The sequence below is a fragment of the Lampetra fluviatilis genome, chromosome 36 (genome assembly GCF_964198595.1).
Source record: "Lampetra fluviatilis chromosome 36, kcLamFluv1.1, whole genome shotgun sequence".
NCBI lineage: Eukaryota > Metazoa > Chordata > Hyperoartia > Petromyzontiformes > Petromyzontidae > Lampetra > Lampetra fluviatilis.
In genome coordinates, this window is record NC_136310.1 from 6377692 (window position 1) to 6405612 (window position 27921).

The following is a 27921-nucleotide window of genomic DNA, read 5'->3' on the forward strand; positions in this document are numbered from 1 at the left end:
CCTCTCACTCTACTCCCCTCCACACACTCTCCTACCCCTTCTCTCTCATCTCACTCTACTCCCCTCCACGCACTCTCCTACCTCTCATCTCACTCTACTCCCCTCCACACACTCTCCTACCTCTCCCCCCTCATCTCACTACTCCCCTCCACGCACTCTCCTGCCTCTCCCCCCTCATCTCACTCTACTCCCCTCCACACACTCTCCTACCTCCCCCCCTCATCTCACTCTACTCCCCTCCACACACTCTCCTACCCCTCCCCCCTCATCTCACTCTACTCCCCTCCACACACTCTCCTACCTCTCCCCCCTCATCTCACTCTACTCCCCTCCACGCCCTCTCCTGCCTCTCCCCCCTCATCTCACTCTACTCCACTCCACGCACTCTCCTACCTCCCCCCCTCATCTCACTCTACTCCACTCCACGCACTCTCCCTACTTCTCATCTCACTCTACTCCCCTCCACGCACTCTCCTACCCCTCCCCTCTCAACTCTCTCTCCTCTCCTCCATGCACTCTCCTGCCTCTCCCCGCTCACCTCACTCTACTCCCCTCCACACTCACCTACCACTCCCCTCTCATCAGTCTAAAATTGATGTATCCACGTTTGGATTTCAATTGCAAACTCTTACCATGAGCTCACTGACCAGTGGGCGATGGTATGGGCGCATAGAGAATTCAGGGTATGACCATTCTCGTCATCTGCCTGTGGAAAGTCACCGACGTGTCAACGGAGACCCGTCACAAGGCACCACCCTGTGAAGAGAGATCTCCAACCATCTGCTCGTCAATCTCCCTGCAAATCGGTAGTCATTTTTATTTGTAGGGAGTCGAGTTCGTTTTTTTTCTCATCAATGATAGTTGTGTTTATTATGGACATATAGAAAGGCCAGCCCCTATTGGCATCAGCCATGATCTATCCACTGCTGGACAAAGGCCTCCATAAGCCATCGCCATTGTGGAAATAGAGAAAGGGCAGCCCCCTAACATCACTACGATAGGGGTTGTCCGAATAGAACGGTTGGCCAGGCGCGGTGCTTAAGAAGTCCAACGCACATACATGATCGTCATCGGCCGTGATCTATCCACTCACGGTTGGCCTCCATGAGCCATCACCGTCCCGTAACGCCACGCGACCTGTGAGAGGAAGGCGGATCTCGGAGGACGCCGCCTTGGCTCGAGTGGAATCAGCCAAAACGCACGCACGCAACAACAAGACCCAGAGCGTTCATCGACTGACACTCAAATCACATACAATAGGCGACGTTTCGGGCAATGGCCCTTCTTCATAGCACATACATTGAGAGGGTTGGATATTATAATCAGAATATGTATTGATAGCGGAGGAGGAATCCGAAGAGTTACAAAGCTCTATTTGACCGATGCCCAGTTCGGGCGGGTCCGGACGTTACAACAACAAACAATACAAAAACACGATAGGAGTGCAAAGTATAGGGAAGATAAAAAAAAAACACTTGCACCATTGGGCCTGGTGAGGATTGCATTTTTTAAAAATGTATTCTGATCATCAGTTTTTTTTTCATCAACACCAAGCAAACCAAGCCAAGCTGCCGGTGACCGGATAAATAACCACAGCCGACTGGGCAGGCTGCCTTTGTTTTTTAAATCCCATCTCCTCGTCGAGCCATCAACGCCCCTCCCCAAACCATCACCACCACCACCACCACCCACTGGTGAAACGATCCCCTCTCTCCTGGGGGGGGGGTGGGGGTGGGGGGGGGGGCTCTCCCACCCCCCCCACTTTCCCAAGGCGCTGGAAAGGCGACTGCAATGGAGAGGGCAGGGCATCCGATCCGTCTGGCCGGACTCGGAATCAATCGGCGGTGCACTCCGCGAGCGTCCCGGGGGGGGGGCTCCGCTTCCTGCCCTCTACTGCATTAGAGCGAGCCCCCCCCCCCAAAAGAATAAAATCCTCGTTGTTTGCCGCGTCTGGTGGGGGGCGGGAGGGGGGGGACACGGCAAACAAGTTGAGCCTCGTCGACTCTCCACAGCGAGAGGCCGACAATCGATTCAGATGATGATGAAGATGTTGCTGCTGTTGCTGACGATACAAAAGGTGATGCTGCTGCGTTGGCAGTGGCGCGCGGGCGCAATGAACAAAATCGCAACCGCGTCCGTCAATAGCGCTGCCCTCTAGAAAAAAACCAACACCGTGCGTGCATAAAACACACAGGCAATGCCTCATTGTTATAGTGTAGGCATGACGGTAAAGTTCACCAACGACGACGACGTCGACGACTGTTATGATGAGCAAGCGTAAACATTTCCAGTCGATTGCGCGTGCGCCGCGGTGATCACACAGAGTAAGCTATATTCTTAGGTTTTTTCGGTAAAGTCACGTAGGTAAAAATAAAGACCTAATAAAAAATAAAAATAATAGAAATAATAATAGAAATAAAATAAACGTTTCGGAGGCAACACAAGCCTCCTTCATCAGGTGTAACAAGGCACAGCAAAATAACTGTAGTGAGCGTTATTTGTGATGGGACATTGTTATTCCTCCCCTCCTCCTCTTACCCTATATACCCTATACAACAATGTCCCATCACAAATAACGCTCACTACAGTTATTTTGCCGTGCCTTGTTACACCTGATGATGGAGGCTTGTGTTGCCTCCGAAACGTCGTTATTTAGTATTTAATTTCTATTATTTTTACTATTTATTTATTTATTCCTACGTGACTTTACCGAAAAAAACCTAAGAGTTAGAATCCTTGCAGTCACGAAAGCTTCAAATCTAGAACAGAGTAAGCTCTTTTCGACAACAACAACAACGTGTGTATGTTGAACTTCTTTCGCACCGTACATCGCCAACCGTGCTGCACCTCCGAATTAGCGCGGTTGGCTACGCACGCTCACATTTCCTCATCGCAAAGCCTTTCCGACTACAAGGATTCACCGCAAAACAGAAGCGTAACGGGCAAGCACACGTCGTCTCTCGCTCGTGCTCATGCCCTCTTTAGCGTTCACGATCATTGTTATTCTTACGCTTGTTTATCAAGGAAATCCTCAACGAGCCCCTCAAGACTCCGAGTCAGCAGGGTCCTGCAGAGTTTTCGCAGTAGGGGACGATGCTGCTGCTGCTGTGCGTGATCCCAATTGAGCAATGTGCGGAGAGTTGCTCAGCATTGGGATGTTTTGGCCCATGCCAGATACATTGTAAATGGGGGATTTTTTCAGCTACGGAAGAGAACGCAGGAGGAAAAGCAACGCAGAACAAGGGGGAGAGCACACAAACTCCCAAATCGAATCCAGGCCCTTCTCGCCGTGAGGCACAAGTGTCACCACGGCGCGCTGACTCCGCCACACAAATGTGAGAAAGTAAATACTGGTAGGAACCCACTGGTTCCACCAGCCCACAGAGGATTATTGTGTCCGTCCGTCCGTCGTGCAGGGAGGGGCTGGGTGGGGAGGGGAGGGTGGGGAGGGGCTGGGTGGGGTGGGGGAGGGTGGGGAGGGTGGAGCTGGGTGGGGAGGGTGGGGCTGGGTGGGGGCTGGGTGGGGGGTGGCTGGGTGGGGGCTGGTCAGCCCGTGGTGCTCAACGTTTAACCTACTCACGTCGGCTTGTGCCCGCCCTCACAGGTCGGGCATATTTGCGGAATACACCACGCCGCCGTTGACCCTGGCCATTGACCGAGCAACCCAACGTTCCTACCAGCTCCCTCCTCCGCAGGAGGAATGTGTTACGAGTGGTGGGGCACAGTAGTCCCCATGCACGGCACTGCGAACCTGGTGACCCCAAGTTAATTTCCTGGGTCCCGGCTAACATCAGTGGCGAGTGATATCTTATAGTCCCGTCCCTTGGCGCTCCCTTCGCCAGCCTGCCTCTCGACCACCGTCGTCAAGTATGGTTAAACGACTGCAGCAACCAACATGGCGTATGGAATTCCTTCATCAGACTGGTGGATATAATGATAACATTGATTATTCTGCTAAACATATCGTGAACGACTGCCAAAATCGGATCATTCAACGGCGATCTGAAACATCCACGCAGCTCCTCCTGAGGCGGTCGAATGGATATGAAATCCCGACATCAATTTGTAATACATTGCAATCCCCAAAAATACCATAAAAAAGAAGAAGATTCATTTACTCTTATTATTAAAAAAAATTATAGGAGTAATGCATTAGAAAAACAAGAGATACGCGTGCGCCGATACACCAGAATTCGGATGCACGAGCGACCATCGTTTTAATCGTCACAAGCCACCAAGTTATTTTTATGCTCACGGAGACCGTGGGCATGAGCCACGCGCACACACACACACAGGGAGAAACGTCCCATTTCCAAACACAGGCAACTCACGACGCCCGGCTGCTATTCCTGAACTCTCGCACTGCCCCGGCGGCGACTTGTGGGCGCCCACACCGGCGAGATGTTAACTACCTCGCCCGGTATGCAGGAGAACATGGGTTCCATCGTGAACCATGACGCCTGCTGCTGTATATTTGGAGTCTGCGTGTATCTCTCGTAGCCCGTGGCCATGTGGATTTTGATCCGGTTTTTTCTTCCCTCCGCATTTAGAATCAACGTGCATTTAAGAGCATTTGGCCGTCATAAAATGCCACATGACGACAAGACACTCGGTTGAGCTATCACTTGTGGCCGGGTCACTTCTGGAAAATAGCTAAATATCTCAGTGGGCCTTACCTCCTAAACTAAAAATAGTAAAATCGAAATAAAAAAATACATGTTTTACTGGTAGGAACCTCCTGGTTACACCAGCCCACAGGGGTATATTGTGTCTGTCCGTCGTGCAGGGAGGGGCTGGGTGGGGAGGGGCTAGGTGGGGAGGGGCTAGGTGGGGAGGGGCTGGTCACCCCGTGGTGCCCTTATAAAACTCAACGTTTAACCTACTCACGCCGGCTTGTGCCCGCCCTCACAGTCGGCCATATTTTCGGAATACACCACGCCGCCGATGACCCTGGCAATTGACCCTGGCCATTGACCGCGCAACCCAACGTTCCTTCCAGCTCCCTCCGCAGGAATGTGTTTACTGAAGTTGGATAGATGCCGGAGTTCACTTCCTCCTCATCACCACGCTGGTGAAGCCAACGGCGCCGTGTGGCTCGCCACCTCCATGCCGGAACAACCCTGTCCCCCCCCCCTCTCTCCGCCTGCCGGAGCAAAAAAAACTACGGAAAGCTATGCACAACTGTCGCTTCGTGGTTTGTTAGGTAAAGGAGTAGCCCTGGAATTGTTCGCTCGCACCACTGATCCACTGATGGCGCAGGGGGGGGCCCTCCAACGACTAAGAGGGAGCTCCTACGGAGCACCTCCGCCTGATTAGAGGCGATTTTGGCCTACTCTTCCACGCTGGCCAGAGCGGGGAGTACCCACGTTTTACCCCACCACATGCGCGACCTGCCGATTAGCCGAAATGGCGTGTACCAGTTCACGCCGCTGGTTAAATGATGAAAATAACACATCGGAATTTGTTTTAGCTTCCTGCGAGAATCTTAACGATCCACGGATAACACCCATAAATAGATTGGGTATTCGACGACATAGTAGGGAATGGCAGTGAACACCTGTGATCCAGCAGTGCTGCAGAGGCGAGGGTTGGCAGATCACAGAGATTTAAAAAAAAGTCTCAAACCCCTACCCCCCCCTCCCCCATGGTGGCCAGGAGATTGCAGCGCAGCAAGCGGACGGAATACATCCGTGCGGAGCTTTGCACGTTATCACCTCGCACACGCGTGGGTGGGCTTTCTCTGGGGGTTGCTCTGGTTTCCTCCCCACACCAAGCCAAAAGACTCACGAATTAAATCGGCCAATACGTCCTAATGTGGCAGGATCCTCCCGACAGGAGGCGTTCCCCGAGACTCAGCGAGGACTCTTTCCTCGGATAAACCAAGAACACCGTTCTTAATATTGTCACGATAATAATAACGAACCAACCGTTTAATTCGAGGGCCAACGTGTAATTTTTGCATCGCTTCAACTCGAAAGGGCCCGTCGACAACGGTGAACGTTGGGCCCAAGCCAGCTGCGGCACGATGACATTTCAACCCGAAATCGATCACGTCGTAGGCCGGCAGAGCGATGCGGTGCGTTTTAATCAACGGCGTGACTGTTGGTGGCGGCCCGAATAAGCGGTCTCAATGATGGTCGTGTCGACGGCACCGGCGGTGCCGACGAGGTCGATAAGAGACGAAACGCAATGCTGACGAGGACAACCATGACCGCCGACGTTGATGGCAAAAGCCGATGGACGGTGGTGGTTTTAATGGCGACGGTGACAATGGATATCGGTCATGAATGACAGCGATGGTAGTGGCGATAATGGTTAGAGACAGGAGTGTTGATGACTGTGATGACGATGATAATATTGGGGATGATGCTGGTACCAATATCCGATACTGCCAATGATGACCAACATCATTATCATCGTCATAATCATTGTCACGATTTAGTTTTTTCCCAGGTACTCTCGTTTCCTCCCACGTGAAACCAAAAACACTGACAAAATGGAATTGTCCTAAATTTGTATGGGGCTAGGACCCTCCTGGAAGGGAGTCTTGAGACTCGGTTAGGCTTTTCCGGAGCAACTAATTTGGGTAGAGCTGTGGCACAAGGTTTAGCAGACTGCACGATGCGAACCCAGCAACCCAAGAGCTTGATATTCTTAGTCACAGTTAACAGCAGTGGCGAGCGATATCTGAACGGATCCTGGGCTTCCCACTCCCACAGACCGCACCGACCAGCGTGGAGCAGTATGGTCAAAAGTCCCCCGCTGACTGGCACAGCGTGGGGTGGGGCATTCATCCATCAGGTGACTAGTAGAACGGCCTTGAATCAACCACGATTAATGCATTCCAACTACGGTTAGAAGCCCGCATTAGCTCCGTCCATCCATCAAGGGCAGCGGTAAGGCCACTGTAACTCTCGTGAAGATGACCCAATAGGAACCAAACTTTAGCGGCAAGCTGTATTGCTATTAGGGGCCTACCCTGTTGGAAACTGCCTCATTTAATTAAAGCATTTATTGGCAAAAACATTAAGAGACTCAACATAGTGCTAAAAGGACGATTTACAAACGTGCGCGTGTGCATTGCCCTGACAGCTGCCCGTCAGCTTCCCATGCCTGCCGATTGAACGACTAAATTCATCCGAAGACAAGACACATGCTAGAAAGCGTCCCGTATCCTATAATCTTTCATAACTTGGAATTATCATCCCGGCGTTATTGCCGCATTGTTACGGGTGTGACGATGCGGATCAAACCAAACCCGGGTGCCCAAAAAGAAGCACGTGGTTTTGATCGGCGTGCGCCATACCTACCATGGACACGCGATTCAGAAACACGGTCATCGCCGCATTTTAATCTTTGCGACAAAAACTGAAAAGGCACGCGGAGAAAGAGAAGGTGCTCGAGACGTGCGCGGGGAACGACACCGAGACCGGAACGAGCAACACGTGGCTAACGAGAGGCACGACAACCCCGCTACCCGCATCTCGGTAGCGCCCCCGCTCACCCCTCACACGCACGCGATGCACGCACGCCGCACCTACCGGTAGCTCATGCCCGTGCGCTGGCGCGCCACCAGCCCGTGCACCTTCACAAACTCCTCGAGCGTGCGGCCCGCGCAGGGACGAGGCGGACGGTGCCGGCGCCGCCACCACCGGCACTGCCGGCGGCATCAACCGCGGCGGCGGCGGCGGCGTGGGGGAGACGGAGTTGGCGGCGCCGGCGATGGCCTGCAGGGAGCCCTGCGCCGTGCCGCACCGCCGCAGGCCGAACGACGGGTCCCGGCTCGGCGGGCCCGAGGAGGCGCCGGCGGGCCCGGCGCGGCGCGCCAGCCCGTAGTGGTCCGACGGTGGGCGGTGCAGGCGCCCCCGCGCGCCGCTGTACAGGTCGCCCGACGTGCTGCGGCACGTGTACATCGCGCCGAGTTTCCCACCAGCGACGAGTACGTCTTGTGGCTCGCTAGCGGCTCGCTAACGACAGGGTCCGTGCGAGTCTGTCTCGCGGTTCGTTAATCCCGCGAGTCCATCCTGTGGCTCACTAATGACAGCGTCCAATTAGTCCGTCTTGTGGCTCGCTAACGAGAGCCTCCTGTGGCTCGCTAACGACAGGGTCCTTGCGAGTCTGTCTTGCGGTTCGTTAATCCCGCGAGTCCATCCTGTGGCTCACTAATGACAGCGTCCAATTAGTCCGTCTTGTGGCTCGCTAACGACAGGGTCCGTGCGAGTCTGTCTTGCGGTTCGTGAATCCCGTGAGTCCGCCTTGTGGCTTTGCTCACGACAGCCTCCTGTGGCTCGCTAACGACTGCGTCCTGTGAGTCCGTCTTGCGGTTGGCCTTGAGACAAACTTATGGTTTGTGAACAACACCGTTCGCTAAGCTACAACTATTTCAAGAGCGTTCCCGAATCCGCTGTGCAACTCGCTCCCAACACTGCTGCTCCTTAAATGTGTCTTGTAGTATGTTAACGACAACTCTCCAAATCGGTCTGCAATTCAATAATGAATTCAACAGTGTGTGTGTGTGCGCGCTTTTTCCATAGGCTTGTTTTCAAATTGTGTCAAATGAGTTTCTCTTTAAGTTTATTTTATATTTCAGCGCGTAATCGAGATGCGAGTTCTTTTTTTTCTATTCCAGGAAGGTCCGATTGATATGTTTCACATTTAATGCCTTAAATCAAAACATTTAAACCACGTACAAATGTGATGTTCTGTCAAGTAAATAGTTGTAATGCAATATCGAATCACCTGACTTTGATTAGATTTTTGATGTATCCTTATTAAATCCGAATTTTAATTAATGTTAAGGAATTTATCTTCATTTTATTTTCATGCTCTTCATGTTCAACTATCTTATACGCATTTCAATTCCAGCACAAACAATTCATCTCAACAACATGGATAATAAATCGTCATTTTAAGTTCAAATTGTATTCAAACGCTATATAATCATCTATCTAATCCATACTCTTTAGTTCTTCCGTCAAAAACGTCTTTTCCACAAGCCGCCTGTCCACTACTAACTCACAGGAGCTTCCGTCAGGCAGTTTTCACAAACTGCCGCGTCTTGCTCGTTTCCCTTCGCCGTTGCCTTCACTCCCTCCCTCCGCGCGCAAGACGCCGAAATACCAACGCCGGCCACGGTGTTTCACTCGGCGGAGCCGTCCCGGCGTCCCTCTCTTCCACCTTCTCGCGATCGCCGTCGCTTTTCAAAAGTTGACGTCGTCCTCACAAGCGCCGTGGCGTCCCGTCCTGGACGATGACTTAAGAGCAGTCGAAACTTCCGCGCGATCGCGTACTCCGGTGAGAACTAGAAGCGGCACGAGCCGACGCACCGTCGCCGTCACGGCGAGGCTGCCGTGCCGCTCCCGGCGGGCTCCACACGCCGGCGGAGCCCGAGCCCATCAAATTAAGGGCAGGTCGGGGGGGGGATGAGGGGGGCAAAGACGAATTCCTCTCCCCCCCCGTCTGGGTCCGCACGGGGATCCAACCGAGCCAGGCCAAGTCAGGGCACGGCAGCCACGATTGGCGTCAAACGGCGGCACCGCGGGCAGACGCGACGGCACGGGAGCTCGACGGCAAAATTCGAGCGCCACCCGGCGCCCTTCCCCACCGCCGCTACCACCCCTGACCACCCACCCACCTCGTCTTCAGCGGTTCAGTCGTTGTCCACCACCACGATGAGGGCGACAGCCGAGCAAAAAAACTCAAGAGATGAACCTCGAAGGCGGGGTGAGAGAGATCGAAAGATCAGATTTTGTGCAGAAAGTCCCGCACCTGCGTCAACCCCAAACCACGGTGCGCCGACTGGGCCCACGATCAAAACAAAAAGGTTAAAAAAATAAAAAACTAACGAACGAAAATCGAACAGATGGCGCAACGAACTGAAACCGAAGAAAATATTCTGAAAAGGAATTAAAAAAACTCAAACAAAAACTGCTTCTCCGAACCGCTGCTGCCGTCCACGGGGGCTGGACACCCGGCAGAGTCTCCCACGGCGGCGCTTCCTGGACTTGACGACGAACGCGGAACGGAATCCGGACCGGTTGTTTGTTTTTTTTGTCAAGAGGGGAGAGGGGGGGGGCGGCCGGAGGATCGTGCGATTACGTAATCCTCCGGAATAACGCTCACTCCATCACACGCGACAGGAATGCCGGCCCGAGCCCCCACGACTACTCCCACACCACTCAGCCAGGATCTCTCAACTACAACAACGCAACGCCGCCGTTCACTTTCCACTCGCAACTTTACTTCTCAACTTCGTTTTGTTGTCGCTGCCGCCGCCGCCGCCACCACCGCCGCCACCACAGCTATTCCGCTCGCAGGCTTGAAACCCGCCCGTGCGGCAGGGGCGTCAAAATAAAAGAAATACCGAAACGGCGCCGCCCGTAGCGCCGCGGTCACTCTTGCCGAATCGATTTCCACAACGCCGCAGAGTGAGTGGCAGCAGCGTTGGGCTGCCACGCAGGCCGACCCCAGCCACCCCCACCCCCCAACTACCCCCCCCTTACCCCCCATCACAGCACTCACCGTGGCCTCTATCACCCTAGCAGCCCAGACACACCACCCGCACGCAGGGCACGCCCTGCTACACCCACTCCAGGCCGACCAATATCGCCCCACCACCACTGCCCCATTGCCACCACCACATTGCCCGACCAACACCCCAGTACCACAACCACCACTGCACCATCGCCCCACCATCAACGCCCCAGCACCCCACCCCATCGCAGCCACTCCCTGATAAGAGACACACTGCTAGAGGCACTGCTGCTGCTGCTGGTGCCACCACGACAAAAAAAACACACACAAAACATTTGCCGCATTATTTCTGAGCGTCGTAAGGATTAGGCTAATTATTTCGCATAGAAATCCAACTGCATCGAAAAGCTGTGCATGAAACACGACAAAAATAACAACATCAACGAGACATCGATATACTGCAGTGTTTATGTCTGGATTGTTAATGTTATATATCAGGGATCTAACAATATAAGAAATCATTGTTAGTAGTTATAGGGGAAGACGCACACACGGATTGAAATAGCAATGTGGGAGAAAGGTCATGCAATGTCAACCAAACGCATGAGCCCGTGGGCACGAACCACTGAGACAAACGACAGTGAAAATTTGGTTTGTTTGTTATTTTACCAGGTAAGGTCCACTGAGCTATATAGCTCTTTTTCACAAGCGATCTGGCCACAAATGACAGCTCAACGAAGTGGCTTGTCACGTTGGACGTTTACAGCAGCCAAATACTCTGAACGCAGGGGATAGACACACGCAAACTCCAACTATACGGACGTTAGGGTCGAACCCACGCACCCTGTATACCGGACGAGGTAGTTAACATCTCGGCACCGACGATGATTCCCAGAGGGGGATCAAAGCGGGTCCCCAGTTTCCACCATCCACAGCAACAAAGTCCCACTCCGACCACACAGCCGCCACCATCACCACTCGCCCGGTCCCAAAGATCCCAAACAGGGCCCAGGAAGTCGTCGGTAAAAGCACATGTGGTACTCGCGCCATTCTCACGGCACAGAGGCAAATGGTCAAGGCGCTGTGCCCTGGTCCTCACGACTGCGTGCGCGTGTCGTCAAGAGGAATCGTCAATAGGGGCCATCCATTTAGTACGTACGCATGGAGGGGGGAGGCGGGGTTAACCCAAATGCATACACTTGCGTATGGGGGGTCTACTGACAATGACCGCATAGGAAGCTGGGGGGGGGGGGGAGGGTGAAGCTTTGATAATAATTTGTCTACATTGGCCTTCAAATTAGTTAGATAGTCCGGTGGTGGACTGTTTGCTTAAACACGTGAATATTATTAATCCTTGATCGTGTCTGCGTGGATTCAATATCGGCCGTTCTATAGGATTTGGGAGGGGGGGGGGATGTGTCAAGCGTACGTAGGCAGCTGGGGGGGGGGGGTGTGTAAAAAGTACGAATGCGTACAGGGGGGGCGGGGTAAAGTTGACAGATTTTTCCGTACGTACTAAATGGATGGCCCCATATTTAACTCAATTAACTGATGCGTCGTTACACAGTTCCTCAAGTTCTCCCACGGATAGCATAGGCCTCGGCCATAGGAATGTGGACTTTCCACTAATGGCTTGCATGTATATGAATCGATAAGAGGTTCGTTGAGTTAGATTGCATAAATGTTGTGGCTTTAATCTCCAATGCACCGGTGTGCTATACCAATAACTAATTGGTATGTTCTGTTTACGTGACAAACCTTATTCATTGGCTGTGTTGGGTGGTGGCGGGTTTAGCGACGCATTTGTATTGACGCGATCTAACGCAAAACAGCCTCTACGGTGGGTGTGTATGAATACAGATCCATGGAGATATTGTGCGTCTCTGCGCCACCTAAATACCAAAGACATCAGATGTCAACGTGCGACATCCCAGCAGATGTGTGCTAGACGTGAAGCTACGATGACAAGGATCATCTCAACAAGGTCAAGTCAAGGTCAAGAGTTCGTCACGGACGAACGACAAAGACGCTGCCATTAGAGAGAAGAGAGCTGGGGGGGGGGGGGCAAGGGTAGGCAGGAAACTAGAGAGGGCGTGAGAGTGGGGAGGAGGCTTGAGAGCGAGAGGGGGTGTTAGGGATTGGAGACTGACAGAGAGAGAGAGAGCGAGACGGAGCGTGGAGAGTGAGAGAGTGAGGAGGAGGGCGAGCGATCCCCCCCATTGGCTCCCTAATTCACGCGGACATTGCATCTCTGCGTTAATCGAGTCAGCCGGCACGGGTGATTTACCGCGCGTTACCGAACGCTTGACGCGACGTCGCGGATAGTGTGGCAACCCCCGTTCAAGGGTTCCACACCCTTTATACGACGACTACGAGTCCGGGGGTGGGGGGGTGGGGGGGTGGGAGACCTGCCCATTATACACCCCTGTGGTGTGTTGCCCGTCTCTGGTTGCCGAGTGGATTCATCGCCGCAGCGCCTCCCTTGCGAGAGAGGGAGAGCGCCTTCCGAGTCGGGGTGCAAGCGACGCAAAAACACGCCGAACCTCGGTACGCGTGCCGACTCCACGCGAACTGAGCGCGGGTCGCCGTCGCACGGTGATCCGCCACACCGTCCCCCCCCCCCAACGCCAAACTGGAGGAGCGTTGCAGAAAGTGCACACGCGGGCGCGTGACCGCGGTCGTCGGGGCCGCGCGCTAAAGCTTTCCCCGCGACCAAGCCGAGGCGTCTCCCCGAGCGTGTCCCGAGCGTGTCCCGAGCGTGGCGGCTGTTTTTAGTATCCGTCCAGCGAGCTCCACCCCCCCCCACCCCAACCGTGGCCTCTTGACCCCCACCGCTGACCTTAACCCCGAGCCACCATGACACCAACCCCCTCAACCCCGCATGGCACAGCGGCTCCCGACTGCCACGCTGAGCCCCCACTCGCCGGAGGCCGCTCCCTGCGTGTTTGACGAGGCTAAGTGGGCTCATTACGAAGGTTTGGTGGTCAGAACACGCCACCGCATCCCTGACCTTAGCTCTAACCCAACGGCTGCCGTCAGCCGATTCATGATTCACGATCCCCCCCCCCCTCCCGGTACCCCCCTGCAATGCCCACTGCCATGATACCCATTCACGTCCAAGCGTCGCCGGTTCCCCTTCGTTGCCTTCCCAACGCCGTGCCAAATCTGCCGCCGGCATCGTCGCAAGATGAAGACCCCCCCCCCCCCCTTCGGCGATCTCTTCTGCCGACCGAGTTTACCCCCCCCCACCCCCGCCGCGAGATGTTTCGCAACGGCCTCTCGAAATCCAGTCATACGCGGCATCTTTATCCCGCACACGCAGCAACGGGGTGGGCCGCGGTTTCCTCACGACAGCCCCAGCTTGTGAGACGGCTTGCTCACACGGCACATCGCAATTATTAATTTCATTGTCGGATCCAGGCTTTGCGCGCTGCCTTCGGCGACCGTTGCCGAAAACCCGAAGGCGCCGCTTTTCGTTACACCTCGAGACAATTCCGGTTTAATCACCACGGGGGCCCGGCTGAAACCGAGATTCCAAATCCGGGCTTCTGAAGCAGTTCCAGCTCAGTGCGCCGACCTCTCTAAAGCCACCTGGGGCCACGTCCAACGTCGAAAAAAGTCATCTGTTTAATTAAATCGACAAGCAGCTTTTCGCAAAGCCCATTTCGGGAAGTTTCTTGCCGGGGGGGGAGGCGGCACAGGGAAGCCTGTAATGAAGGCATCCACTCCAGCACCGGTCGGTCAGCCCCCGCTTACCAGCTTCAACCGTTCCGACCACCCGGCCCAGCCGCTCCTAACCATACCCCCCCCCCCGACCCGAACGCAAATACCCACTCATCAGCCACACCGCAACCACTTTGGCGGGTGCATTAGCGGCGGGCCCCGACTGCGCGGGCCGCGTTCCTAAATCGCCGCGCGTGAATATTTGATGCGAGCGAGGAGCCTCGCCATTGCGAAGCACTCTGACAGACGTAGCTCCCTCACCCCCCCTCACCCCCGCCCCCCCCACTCTGGATGACGGGAGGCCATTAGGCTCATTATCAGCGCAGGCCCACGGGGCCGGGGCCCTATGGCAGCTCCCAGGCGGTGCGGCAACGTCAAAACCCTCCGCCGCTACTTTCCCAGAACCTGCAATGGTGCAGTCTCGCCGGTTTGTTTTTTCTGGAGGGTTGCTCCCATAGGGGAGCGTTTTTTGTTGTTGTCGTGGTTTGCGTTTGGTCGGGCGACGCGGCGAAAACCAGAGAGCCACTACTTTCTCGGGCCTGTGCACGTCAACCAACGAGAGGGGCAACCTGCGAACGATTTGTCCGCGACTCGCGGCGAGAGATCCTCGTGATACACCGCGGTGTCGGGCGTGCTCGGACCACGAGGGGTTTCAACCGCACGCACCGACAGGGGCTCCCCCACCCCACTAGCCCCCCCCCCATCCTACACCCCCCCGCACCCCGAGCGCCCGCAACAGAGTGGACACGCGGAAGGGGGCAATCTCAGTTATTACCGTGTCACGCGGCGCCATCTGTCAGCAATGCGCAACAGGCGTCACGCGCGTTCGGAGGATCACGGAAAAACGCTGCGCGATGTGTCACCGAGGGGGGAAGGAGGGGTGGGGGGGGGGGTGAGGCGGCCGAGTGGGGGGGTCAGGGCCCCGAGCTGGTAGCGCCGACACCCTGGGTTCACGTCTGGGTTGTACCAACGACTGCACAAATCAAAGTGCGTAAATATCCGCTGTCGCGAATTAGGTTTGGCTTCACTGCCGTGCGACGGACGATTAGAGGCGGGCGAGCGGGAATGTGCCAGCGCCCCAAGTGTGGATAAAAGGTCACTCTGAGGGGCTGTGGAATCTCTTGCAGCGGGTCACTCTGCAACAGAAGAGGCCATGATGGATGCACTGCTCTGTGCGAGTGTTCCAAATAGATTCTCTGTCTCATGACACGAGGCTGATAGCGAATGGGGGGGGGGGGCGGGGGGGGGGGGTATGGAGAGGGAACTTGAACCATGAACGTGCCCTCGGGTGGACGAATGCTGGCAAAACAATTTATAACAACTTAGAATTATAACGCCACCACCGCCACCGCCCCTGCCATCGCACGGTATTCCGCTCGCTCTTGGAGAGAGAGCGAGGGACGGAATGGCTCGCAGGTGCGAGAAGGAACCACGGCCGAGCAGCCGAGGCAGCGAGGCGGTGAGCCGGCGCTACGTGGAGGGGAGCGCCCGGCCGTGACGACGTTGCCGCCCGTATTTATAGCGGCGCCACGGTGGCACGCGGCAACCGCCGGGGCCCGGCACACTCCGTATTATTCGTGAACGTAACCCAACGCCGCCGCCGCAGCAGCACGCCGCACGCTGTTGTTTGGACAGGCGGCCATAAACAACGCCGCGATTGTGCGTGTTATTACCGCTGTAGTTTGGTGCTGTTGCGGACTGTGCCGCCTGCTGGTCGGCAGGGTAGCTCGGGCGCCGGAAGCAGCCGCGTGAGTATGAGGAAGTCTTCTTGGTTCTTTCGGTAAAGTCACGTAGAATGGAAATAATAAAATAATCATTGTTTTCTTTTTATTATTTTATTATTTCCATTCTACATGACTTTACCTGCAGTCACGAAAGCTTTAAATCGAAATTTACGAGGAAGTCGCCAGAAAACAATTGCGCACAGTCCCCCCCCCAACCCCAATACGCGAGTTCACATTTTTTGAGAGGACAGCGATCCGACCTCGGCGAGCAGACACGCGGCACATTCAAGGTCTCATATTGTAGCTGCTCAGCCCGAGCTATAAATGCCCTGATAGTGGCGTTGTCTTTGTGCTTGGCGTCCTCTGGTCTCACACTGCTTGAGACGAGGCTCAAAAGGAAGCTGTCTCTGGTGTGGACCAATCAATTTCAAAGACAATGCATCATGTATTACCAGAGCATGTCTTTTGTTTGCATGTTCACCACAAGTATGTGTAGTTAATGCAGACAGGATTCCTTGCAAAAGGTTTCTGTTTGTTGGTTTAACATCTTAACACAACGGAAAGGGTAAAAACCTATTCTTATATTCTTATACGTAGCACATTTAACTGAAGTGCAGGCTCTTGTCGCTTGCTCCAGACAGCTGGGGCTGCACGGATGAATAACGGTATTTCTCAAACCAATGAACGGAGTGACGTGACGCTCACACGACACTCACCCCCGACCCCCGCCACTCAAGGCAAAGTCGTGGGAATCCCCCGTTGAGGTCCAGTGGCTCCCCCCGGCCATCCACATCCTATCCGTTGTATAATTTTGAAACCGGGCAGCCGGAGATCATTTTGTTATTCGAAGTGATAGAGCGGATAAGCAGCACCGGCGCCCATAAGCCTAATTCATTATCCGGCCAACGAGGTGCGGTTAGCGAGCACCTATTAAGGCTGGCGTGCTACACGATGGGGTGATGTGCTCAGCACCAGGGGCTGGCCGCATTCACTCGCCCCAGTGCCGATATGTTTAGACACCACACACCGAGTGCTCCTTTACGTTTGAATCGACCTAAGGAACGGCTCGGACAATCGTCACCGATGCGGCTGGGAATCTCAGCTCCGGTCGCCGGGGGGGGGGGGGTCTTCGTGCAGTGCGCTAATCATTACACGACCGCTCCCTGACGACAAACTGTCACCCATACAGCCTTCAACATGCTGGCCCGGGAAAGTGTTGCGAGCACTGGAGCGGATGGACGGCCAACACCACATCCCCGCCACCTTTTGTCTCACCACCACCACCAGTGCTGATATTTACACGCCACACCAGGCACTCATTTTAGGCCGAGCCGACCTACACCTAGGAGGACCAGGACCCGTTTTGTTGGGGGGGGGGAGGGAATCAAACTCGGGGAGATCCGGTTCGTTGTGCAGCGTGCGAAGCACTACACCGCCATTCCCGACATACAAACCGCACGTGCGGACACGCAACCATACAAAGACATGACTGTACACAGCTGTACACACACTGCACACAGACATTAGGGGGCACTGGGGGGCGGTGGGGGAGGGGGGGGGAGTGCACATGGGGGCAGGTTGAGAAAAGAAACCCACCACACGCCACGCGGGGCCCCCTGGAGGATTGCAGAGCCGCGGTGTTTACAGTAACGGAGAGAGGGGCCCCCCCCCTGCTCCCCCCCCCCCCCCCGACGCTCCACCAGGCCTAACACCGACAGATTTAGGTGGCGCGAGCCCTTCCTGCTGCAGTCAGCCACCGCTGCAGATGCGCGGGGTGGTAGAGCTCTGTGCTATACCGCGTTTCCGTGGATATTCTACTCGCCACGTTCTTGTGAAAGGTTGTCGAATGTTGGGGGCGCTACGATGACCCTACGAAGCAGCTTTTGATCCCGGCTCGCTCGCGCTCCTTGTCACGTGGCCGGCATCGCTGACGCGCGATGGCGAGGACGGGGAGACCACGGCCCGTTTGCACACCCGATTCCCCTAATCGCACACACGTGGGAAGAGGCCCATAGTGCTACACCTGGGCACACCTTGGGGATGTGTTCATGGGTGTGGCCCGTTATACCACCTGGGTACACTTTGCATATGGGCTCACAGGTGTGGCTGCACCAGTACAGCTTGGGGACACTTTATAACGGTGTTCAATGGAGTGGCAGTTATACCACATGGGTGCACTCTGTAAACGTGTTCATGGATATGACCCTGAGACCACGTGGGTACACTTTGGAAATGTACTGACGGGCGTGGCGGCACCAACGTGGCACAAGTTGGAGCTCAATTTACTACCCTCGAGAGAAGCGACGCCGATGGCAATGACGGAGGGCCAGGTCAACAGCAACCGGCTTTCAAACTTGTGACCCGGTTGGTCGTGACGCTTTGCTCAAAACTCTCAGCGCTATCTTGGGCAGGCTGAGCAGAGCGCCCGAGCGTGTAAACGCCCACCTCGTGCATTTCAGGACGCGCACGCACGCGGGCGCTTATTTTTCGCACGAGGACACCCACTGTGGTGTTCTTAGCGACGCCGTTCGAGGTTGGGCAACGCCACGGACGTGGCCTGGTGCTTGCACAATGGCAGTATCGGAGCACGCGGGGTTTTAATTTGGAGGGATAGCCACTGGTGATGAATTGAACTTGGGGGTTACGCGGTTCGCAGCGTAGCGGAGCTAAAAGCTGCGTCACAAATCTATCGACTTTATCGTATATACACACACACACACAAATAGATGCTTCAATCAGTTGGCAAACGCGCAATATGATATGCGTATCGCGAGCTTAACAATCAAGTTGAACGAATCAACCGATCGTTCTGCGAATCAATGGGTAACGGAAGTCTGTAGCAGTGACCCCAAAAGTATTGTTTAGATCGCATTCCCCGATACTCTACAACTTAATGATAACACCATTGGAACCTCATTTGCCAGAAGAAGAAAATATGATAATTGTTTTTTACCCTTTTATCTGGCAACAAAACTAACACCTTTTTTTACAAACATGACTCCTTGTAAAAAAAAGGTGTCAGTTTTGTTGCCAGATAAAAGGGTAAAAAAAAAACAATTATCGACTTAACGATAAGTTCAACTTGTAACGATCACCAGACAAGCAGGGAAGGCAGTAGCCAAATTACCCCCCACCCCACCACAACCATCTAAGATCTGCAGTTCTCTATATAGTAAAGGTGTTATCGCCCAAATAACGATTGCTGATGCGAGTGGGAGGAAATCGGAGCACCTGGAGAAAACCGACACGTGAGAGGGAGCAACGCTCTATCCCATACGTAGGGAACAGGTGGAGTCCACATTTGCTGTACCGGCTTCCCCTGGCAACCCTCCTCCGTGACGCCCACGGGAAAGGAGTTTCACAACAGAATGCGGTACAGCGAGTTGACTAATCGCCATCAGTTTCCATCCGCACGCGGATGGAGAGTTGCCCCATTGTGCACGCGGATTTTCCCCGGGTGCTCCGGTTTCCTCCCACGTGAAAAAATAAATGCTCGCCGTTAATTTAGCTGAAAACATCTTAGAATAAAAACCAAATATGGAAGGGAACCTCGTGAAAAAGAGTAAAAATAACTCAGCATGGGCTCCCCTGGATAAATAGATATGGAAAACAAGTTGTTTTTCTCCATCTATGCCCTGTACACTAGAAAGTAGTTTTCAATTCGGTTGAGCAGCCAGTAAATATCAAGGGATTGTTGATAAACTCGAAATTGGCTTCAGGTTAAGAGCAACCGAATACAACCAAGGAGGGGGTGACCTTCAAAATAACAAAGTTGAATAATGAGTGGCACGATAATGATTGCTGCGATGACGAACCCTTCAAAACCAGTAGGAACTATGAACACCTGTATTGCTTGTCGTGGTAACGGTCTGACGTGCCCCTACTGGACATCTGAGAAAGAGCTTTATCGCTCATCGGATTCCTCCAGTATAAATAAATACTCATTCTACCATGGTTACCACAACTTTCAAATACGTCTTCATGGTCGTGCCATGAAGTATCCAGTTTAAAACAACTTCCAGTGCACACGCAGACTTGTTATAAAGAATACAAACTAATTGGAGAAAAGTGGACAAAATGTACAAGAGGAAAACAAAAAAGAGTGAGCACAAAGTGATAGAAGTTGGGGATTATTTAAACAACAGGCCACGACAAAACAGGTGGAGAGGACCCATCTGTCACGGTCCTTATGAGTCTGTGGAAAGAATAGATATCGGCTGTAAGAATAGAACTCACGCCAAGCATCTTCGCAATCTCGATGAAATATGTGTGCTCTGTGGTGTGTGTGTGGTGTGTGTGGTGTGCGTGCGGTGTGCGTGCGGTGTGTGTGCGGTGTGCATGCGGTGTGTGTGTGCGGTGTGTGCAAAGTGTGTGTACAATGTGTGTACAGTGTGTGTTGTGTGTACAGTGTGTGTGGTGTGTGCAGTGTGTGCGCAGTGTGTGCACAGTGTGTGCGGTGTGTGTGCACAGTGTGTGGTGTGTGTGCACAGTGTGTGGTGTGTGTGCACAGTGTGTGCACAGTGTGTGCACAGTGTGTGGTGTGTGTGCACAGTGTGTGGTGTGTGTGCACAGTGTGTGCACAGTGTGTGCACAGTGTGTGCACAGTGTGTGGTGTGTGTGCACAGTGTGTGCACAGTGTGTGGTGTGTGTGCACAGTGTGTGCACAGTGTGTGGTGTGTGTGCACAGTGTGTGGTGTGTGTGCACAGTGTGTGGTGTGTGTGCACAGTGTGTGCACATTGTGTGCACAGTGTGTGCACAGTGTGTGCACAGTGTGTGCACAGTGTGTGCACAGTGTGTGCACTGTGTGTGCACAGTGTGTGCACAGTGTGTGCACAGTGTGTGCACAGTGTGTGGTGTGTGTGCACAGTGTGTGCACAGTGTGTGCACAGTGTGTGCGCTGTGTGCACGGTGTGTGTGGTGCTCTGCGTGTGTGGTGTGATCTGCGGTGTGTGTGGTGTGGCAACACACCGCATTACACAAACTGGAGTGGGGCACAACGCTTCAGCAATGTGGAGTGGCGTCACGGAGGCGGTGGCGGTTAGAGCCATGTGGTCTCAACGACAGGCACTGCAAGTACCCTCCACCCCACCCCACTCGGGTAAAGCACCGCGGTGGCTAGGAGATGTTGACAACCTCGCCTGGTATGCAGGAGGTCGTGGGTTCGATCCCAACCCTTACGCCTGCATATTTTAAGTTTGCGTGTTCTCCCCGTGGTCGAATTAATTTTCTCCGGGTCCTCCGGTTTTTCCTTCAACATTTCGAATCAACACCACGCGTTTAGAGTATTTGGCCGCTATAAATTTCCACGTGGTAAGCCACTTCGTCCAGCTGTCATTTGTGGCCAGGTCACTTCTGAAAAAGAGCTACATAGCTCAGGTGGGCCTTAACTGGTAAAATAAAAAGTTTAGTTTTAGTTTCAGCGTCCTGCGAATTACGACCAGAAGGTGGGCGAAGTGTGCAGTGACTTCCTAATACGTACGGACAGAAAGAAGCGGTACAATCCCGAAAAGGTGGACTCATCGTGGAGGGCAGAGTCACCAATTGGCGACTCGAAAAATATTTTCCGTCACCCGGCAAACCGCATCCGGTATTACCTCTCGCGACGGATGTGGCCACCACGCGGAGTCCACGTGGTCTGCCCGATGAACATTTGGCGGCGAGGAATTAAGCCGTGTGTGTCCACAACCGCCCAGCGCTCTCCCCACCACGAACGTTGGGTTCAACGTCAAGTTCAAGTTCATGTATTAGGTATAGTCCTGTGAGCCATTCGGCTCTTGAATCGGGTGCAACCGCAACAAACAAAAAACAAAAACATGAACAAAAAACATCTTAAAGTGAATGTGACTAAGTGCAAACAGAAATCCAAGAAAAGACAGCAAAACATTGCAGAAAAAACCACCGTACACCAACGCTGTGTGCAAAAATCCCACTGGGATGCAAGTCAAACAACCAACAACAACCACAAGACAACTTAGATTAAGGCCATCAGTCTAACTCTGTACTACAACAAACAAACATGGCTAAACCAATATACTTTTCGAAATCACCAAAATAATGCCATGAAAGCAATGAAACAGTGATCATAGGAACTGTGACGGAATTTTCACAATAAATGTCATAAACAACATGTACTACCAAAACCCTGCAGCCATAGCTGGCTACATGAGTCACTCCACAACAGCAGGAGCATCAGTCGGCTCCGGACTCGCCGACGGCGGCAGCCTCCAAAACGATGGGGCGCGCATCCGTCACCTCCAGAACTCACCGCACGCACTCACCGCACGCACTCACCACAGCAGCCGGCCGCGTGCGGCGTGGCGTCGACCAGCCATCGACGACGGCGGTGGTCAGGGGGTCGGCAACCCAAGTAAGAAGAGGAGGCCATTTTTGTTCGAACTCGGTAAAATAATCGCAATATTTCAAGAGCCGCCAATGCACGCAAGTAATGTTTCTTTAGCGGTCCTTTTAAAGAGCCACATGTGGCATCGGAATGTTGCCGACCCCTGGCCGTGACGATACCATCAAAGGCGTCGGCAATGACCGTGATGTCATCGAAGTCATACGATATCCTTGCGTTCGGTCAGAATCTTTTATTATTTCTGCAAATGGTGCTGCTGCTGTGTTGGCAGTCGTGCACAAGCACAATTAACAACAAGAACAACATTAACCCTGTGGCTTTAAAATATAAATATATTTTCTCTTGTGCATAGCACATAAAGAGTGAGGCCAGTAGAGAGACAGAGTGGATGATTAGATGTGGAAACTTCTTTACACCGTGGGGCCTGATGAGGATTACATTTCAAATATGCCTTCTGATGAAAAATGACCACGGTTGGCTATGTACGGTGCGAAAGAAATTCAACATACATACACGCAAATCAGCATGCGAATAGTTACCTGATAGTAGCTACTGGGTAACAGGCAAACCCTTAAATAATAATAAGTAAGACTAAATAAGTAATGACTTATTTATGCAACCGATATTAAAACGCACGCCTTCAAGATAATGAGCCTGTAGGAGAGGCAGTGCGGGAAGTAGGTTCCCAGCAGGCAAGCTCTCATCCGTTAACAGGAGTCGTTTCTCAGCCGTTATCAATGAATCGATGACGCGTCGATATGCGTCTCGATTAAAGCCATTGTCACCCACCCACCCCACCCCCCCACGGCTTCTGCGAGAGGTGATGGTCATGGAGCAGGGGTCGGCAAACCTGCGGTTAACGGAGCTGCACGCGGCCCTTGAGGGACCCGCTTCGTGACGTTATATTTCTTTTAAGGCAAATCGTCTCGTATTCACGTGCGTTGCCGGCTCTTAGAATTCGATTTTTGTTTGATACCTGAGGTGTCCACCCCCCGCTGGTCACGGGCGCACGGATAAATGGAGCCACATCGCCTCCCTGTGGCAGTTCCAGCGAATTGCAGCCTCCCCATCACGAACCCCTGAACCTTGCAGGCCAGGCACTCCCCATAAACCCTCGCAATAGGACCGATCATCCCGCGGTTCCGCGAGCCATACAACTCCATAGCCCCCTTACCAAGCCCCCTCCCCTGCTGGCCCCCCCATCCCCGCTACCACTCACCCCCACCCCGACCCCACACCCTCCACACAATATTCCACATTTCCGTGTTTTGAGACAACTCAAATCAACTGACAGTTTCGCGACAGGAGTCAGAATTCTCGGGGATGATTTCGCTCTCCCCGCGGCAGGCCTGGATTCTACTCAGAATTCGGGCCGAGCAACAAATGTACATTTCCGGACCACCTGCCCAGCCGACGATGGCGCGAGTCACTTGGAACATCATGGCAAAGCCACTTTGCTAACGCCTTGCCCTTGCAGCAGAGCATCTCAAGGTCCTTGCCTTGCCCCTCCTGACTTCCAAGCGACTTCCAGGAACCACCAAGGGACCAGCATTCACTAATCTGAAGGTGCGACTAGGAGCATAAGGTGTCGGTAGTTCCTGAGTTCCTGTAAATATAAAGACCCAAGACGATAAAGGGCTACCCTCTAAGTCAGTGTTCTTCATTTCGAGGCCCACTGGTGGCCTTCAGTGTGGCCCCTGACGTGCGGTGCCCCGACAAGAAACAATGAGTGAAAACACCCTCCATCATCATCGTGCTGTCAAACCCCCAATGGTTTCAAATGTTGTGGCAGACGCTCACGCACTGATGACGTCTCATCGGCGAATGTGGCCCCCCCTCTGAGAATCAGTGAAGAGCCACTGCTCTAATTCGCCAGCAGAATTTCAAAATCAATGCCCAATTTAACAGGAAGCAAAGACGGCATCGCAAACGAGGATTTACCAAAGCGCCGTCCCAAGTAAGGAAGGAACGACAGCAACAACAACCACAACCACACAGACACAGCCGCCCGACGCTTTGGCGTGCGATCCCCGCGCCGATCCCGCTGGTCGTACCTGTAGAATCGCTTTTGGCTCTTGGGGCTCCCATATCTCGCGAGAGGCATGCGTCAGGAGGAGACAAAGCCACACAACAATGCGTTTCACCGACATTCAAATCAGCCATGAACTCACCTGGCGCGCCACCACACGCGCAACCGTGGGGCGCGCGTACGCGACCACCGCAGCCGTGTTCTGCCGAGATGGTGGCGGTCATTTCTGCGAGTTACGATTCGCCCCTTCCAGCCGATTCGGGAGGAACGGTCGCGATTCGGGGAGGGGGTGTTGCGATGCGGTTCGGAGAACGCGTGAAGCATTTCACGAGCAATATTATGATTCGTTCGCAGTTGATATTGTGTTAGATCGTTGCGTAGGCGTAATATCAACGTAAGGTTGTTTTTTTTAACGAGAGCTGAGGTTTTGTTGACGATGCTGGTTGTGGTCTCCAGCAAAGCGCCGAGTATAAAATCGTCAACGTTTTGCTCGCTTGCAAAATTCCTCCTACGATGTTGCCAACGAACCAAAATCAACAGGCAGTTACCCACGTGACAACTCGATTGGCACAGTGGCTGGGTGGTGGAGGTTATAGTTAGAAAATGGCATGATACTCACCTACACGACGATCTTGCCCTAAAGGCATGCATTTAATTTGCATACGTCAAGAGAGATTCGATTCTCGCACGCATGACGCAACGCACGTATTGTGAGACCCCTGCAGCCACCAGAGGCACTGTCATTCCCGCAAACCTCCGATTATCACGGTTGGCTACGTACGGTGCGAAATAAATTCAACACACATACGTGCACACATAATAAAGGATCGATTGTTAAATCCAAATCACAGCTGTGAGTCATGACAATTCATAGAATCGCCAGGAAGGTAGAATCGTTCCACCCTTCACTGTGTGCGTGTAAGTACACATTCACTTGTGTGTGCGTGCGTCAGCGGTGGACGTGCCCCAGCTATGGGGAAAGCGGAGGTTCGATCTCCTGTCAGTGTTCGCGAGAACACGGCAAGCAAGGCAAGACGCCACGGGCTAGGGGGGCGCAAAAGCAGCGGTGTTATGACGCATCGACACAGCCGTTGGTATATATTCTTCGAGCTCACGACGTTACGTGCGTTCATTCGTGTACGCTGCACAAGGCGATGGAGTTTGCACGATTCCCTTGAAGCCACTAAAGGTGCGGCCATTCACCAAACTAAGCAGGTCATGAGTTGCAGTGTGTGCACTCGCGTGTGCATGGCGCGCGTGCACGTAGCTGGGTGCGTGTGTGCATGCATATGAAGTGCATGCAAAAGTATCACGCGCGTGCACGTGTGTGTGTGTGTGTGTGCCTGTGTAGAAGTGCGCGTGTTTGTAAACACAAAGCTTCGTAGCTTTGTGTTTGTGAAGTACGCATGCGCGCGTGCCTTTCGTGCGTGTACAGCAGGCGTGTAATGATTCGCAAGTGTTCTCGGTTACTCTCCCATCCAAATCACAATTGAATGTGGCACCGCCGCTTCTCGACGATAACCTCACTTGCAATTGCATTTGAATCATCATATATAGATCCAAATCTGCACATTGACTTACACTGCCCATAGACTATAATATTACCCATTGGCTTACATTGCTCATTTGACTTTTCTGTTCACAAATTTTGTACAATAGTTCACCCTCTTATCAGTGCCACGTTTATTTACCTTCATTTAGTATTTATGCACCGATTTGGAAATTGTGTACCGAGCCGACTTTCGGCCACAGCGGAACGTATTATTTAACACCGAACTACATTTGCGTGACATTTTCGATGTCTCACCTGACCCGCAGTTCTTTTTGACCCCGACGTCTTATTCCCCCTTCAATCGCCGCCCTTCGTTCTGCTTTGCTATCGTCAGCGTGGTGGCCTGGCCCAAGTCGCTCTTGCCAAATGGAACTCTAATCCTGCTCGCCCTTGACTTTTCACGCGGGTCACACACGAATAAAAAAAAAACTCGAAACTCGGGATTCACCACCTGCCCGGGCAGCAACGCGGTGAATGGTGACGCAATGCCGCCACTAGAGGGAGCTCTGAGCACCGGAAACAAGGAGGACGAGGCGCTGCCAACAGCTGACAAGAGGCTCTCCTCTGCCACAGGGATCATGGGGACAAGCTTCCGAAAAGCCAGGTCGCTTCTGAAAAAAGAAGCTAATAGCATAACCTGTCAGCCCATAAGGTTTACCCCGTACTCTTGTACAGGGAAATTTAGTTCTCAGGTCCATACGGCGTACAGCCGTTTCAATACGGGTAGCAACAACAACAACATTTTCTTGGTTCTTTCGGAAAAGTCACGTAGAAGGGAAATAATAAAATAATAAAAATAAAACAATAAAATACGATTCTCACGATGTTTCGGCCACAACGCAAGCAGCCGTCCTCAGGTGAAGAACAGGTCTGTCGGAAAGACATTCAGACGCTGTCTTTCCGACAGATCTGTTCTTCACCTGAAGACCTTCAGACGCTGTCTTTCCGACAGACCTGTTCTTCACCTGAGGACGGCTGCTTGCGTTGTGGCCGAAACGTCGTGATAATTGTATTTGATTATGTTTTATTAATTTATTATTTGCCTTCTACGTGACTTTACCGAAAGAACCAAGAAGATGAATCCCTGCAGTCACGAAAGCTTTAAACCGAAAACAACAACATTGTCTATTGTTTGTGTTTCTCCCTTGTGATGGGACTTTGTAGGATGAACGTTGAGATTTATAAGTGCACGTGGTGACCAATAAGGTCTGAGTTAGTCTGCAATAAGGTAGGGCACTGATAAGGGGTTGACAGGTATGTAATAGCTCAGTGGGGGCCTTCCTTGGTAAGATAGATAAAAAAAAAAGTTGTTTAGTTTTAAATATAGGGGTTTTCCCCTTTTTTCTGGCAACAAAACTGAAACCTTTTGCAAGGAATCATGTCTGCATTAACCTCAATACTTGCAGTCAAAATGCAAACAAAAAACAACACTGATAATTTATGCATTGTCCTTGAAACTGATTGGTCCACACCAGAGACAGCTTTCCTTAGAGCCAAGCCTCATGCGGTGTTCGACCAGATGACACCAAAAGGCGGTGTTGTTTGTCGTTTGCATTTCGACTGCAAGTATTGTGGTTAATGTAAACATGATTCCTTGCAAAATGTTTCAGTTTTGTCGCCAGAAAAAAGGGTAAAAACCCGATTATTATATTTTGGGACTGGCAAAGGAGGCCCCATGATGTAAATTGTTAAGTTTTGTTTGTATTTTTTAAGTGATTTGTTTACCTTTCCGATACTTTACACTCCTGCTGTGTTTATGTTTATATTTGTTGATGTAACGTTCCGACTCCGTACCCCGACTGGACATCTGTGTTTAGCGCTCATCGAATTCGTCCTCCAGTTTACATGAAAAGATTCTGATTCTGGGCGGACGAAACGAGAAAAGCAGACGCGAGTCCTGTCCATGACCAGCTAGCCCACCAAACACTAGTAATAGATACTGACCCTAACCAACTACCGAACACAGACACAACTACTAGCCCTATCACTAACCTGAATACCCAAACTACGAGCGAACCTGACACTTGCACTAGCCCCGTCACAAACCCTGACCAACCGGCG

The 27921-nt window shown here is 52.8% G+C and overlaps 1 protein-coding gene across 3 annotated transcripts in view; it reads right to left on the bottom strand.

Moving 5' to 3' along the window:
- Window positions 1-27921, bottom strand: part of KCNAB2 (potassium voltage-gated channel subfamily A regulatory beta subunit 2) — a 141956-nt gene that overhangs the window by 72011 nt on the left and 42024 nt on the right. For 2 of the 3 annotated variants that reach the window (XM_078873282.1, XM_078873281.1), the window contains exon 3: window positions 24334-24369. The exons of the other annotated variant lie outside the window; for it this stretch is intronic. In XM_078873282.1, coding sequence (XP_078729408.1) covers window positions 24334-24369 — 36 coding nt within the window. The remainder of the gene's footprint in view (window positions 1-24333; window positions 24370-27921) is intronic. 3 annotated transcript variants of the gene reach the window in all.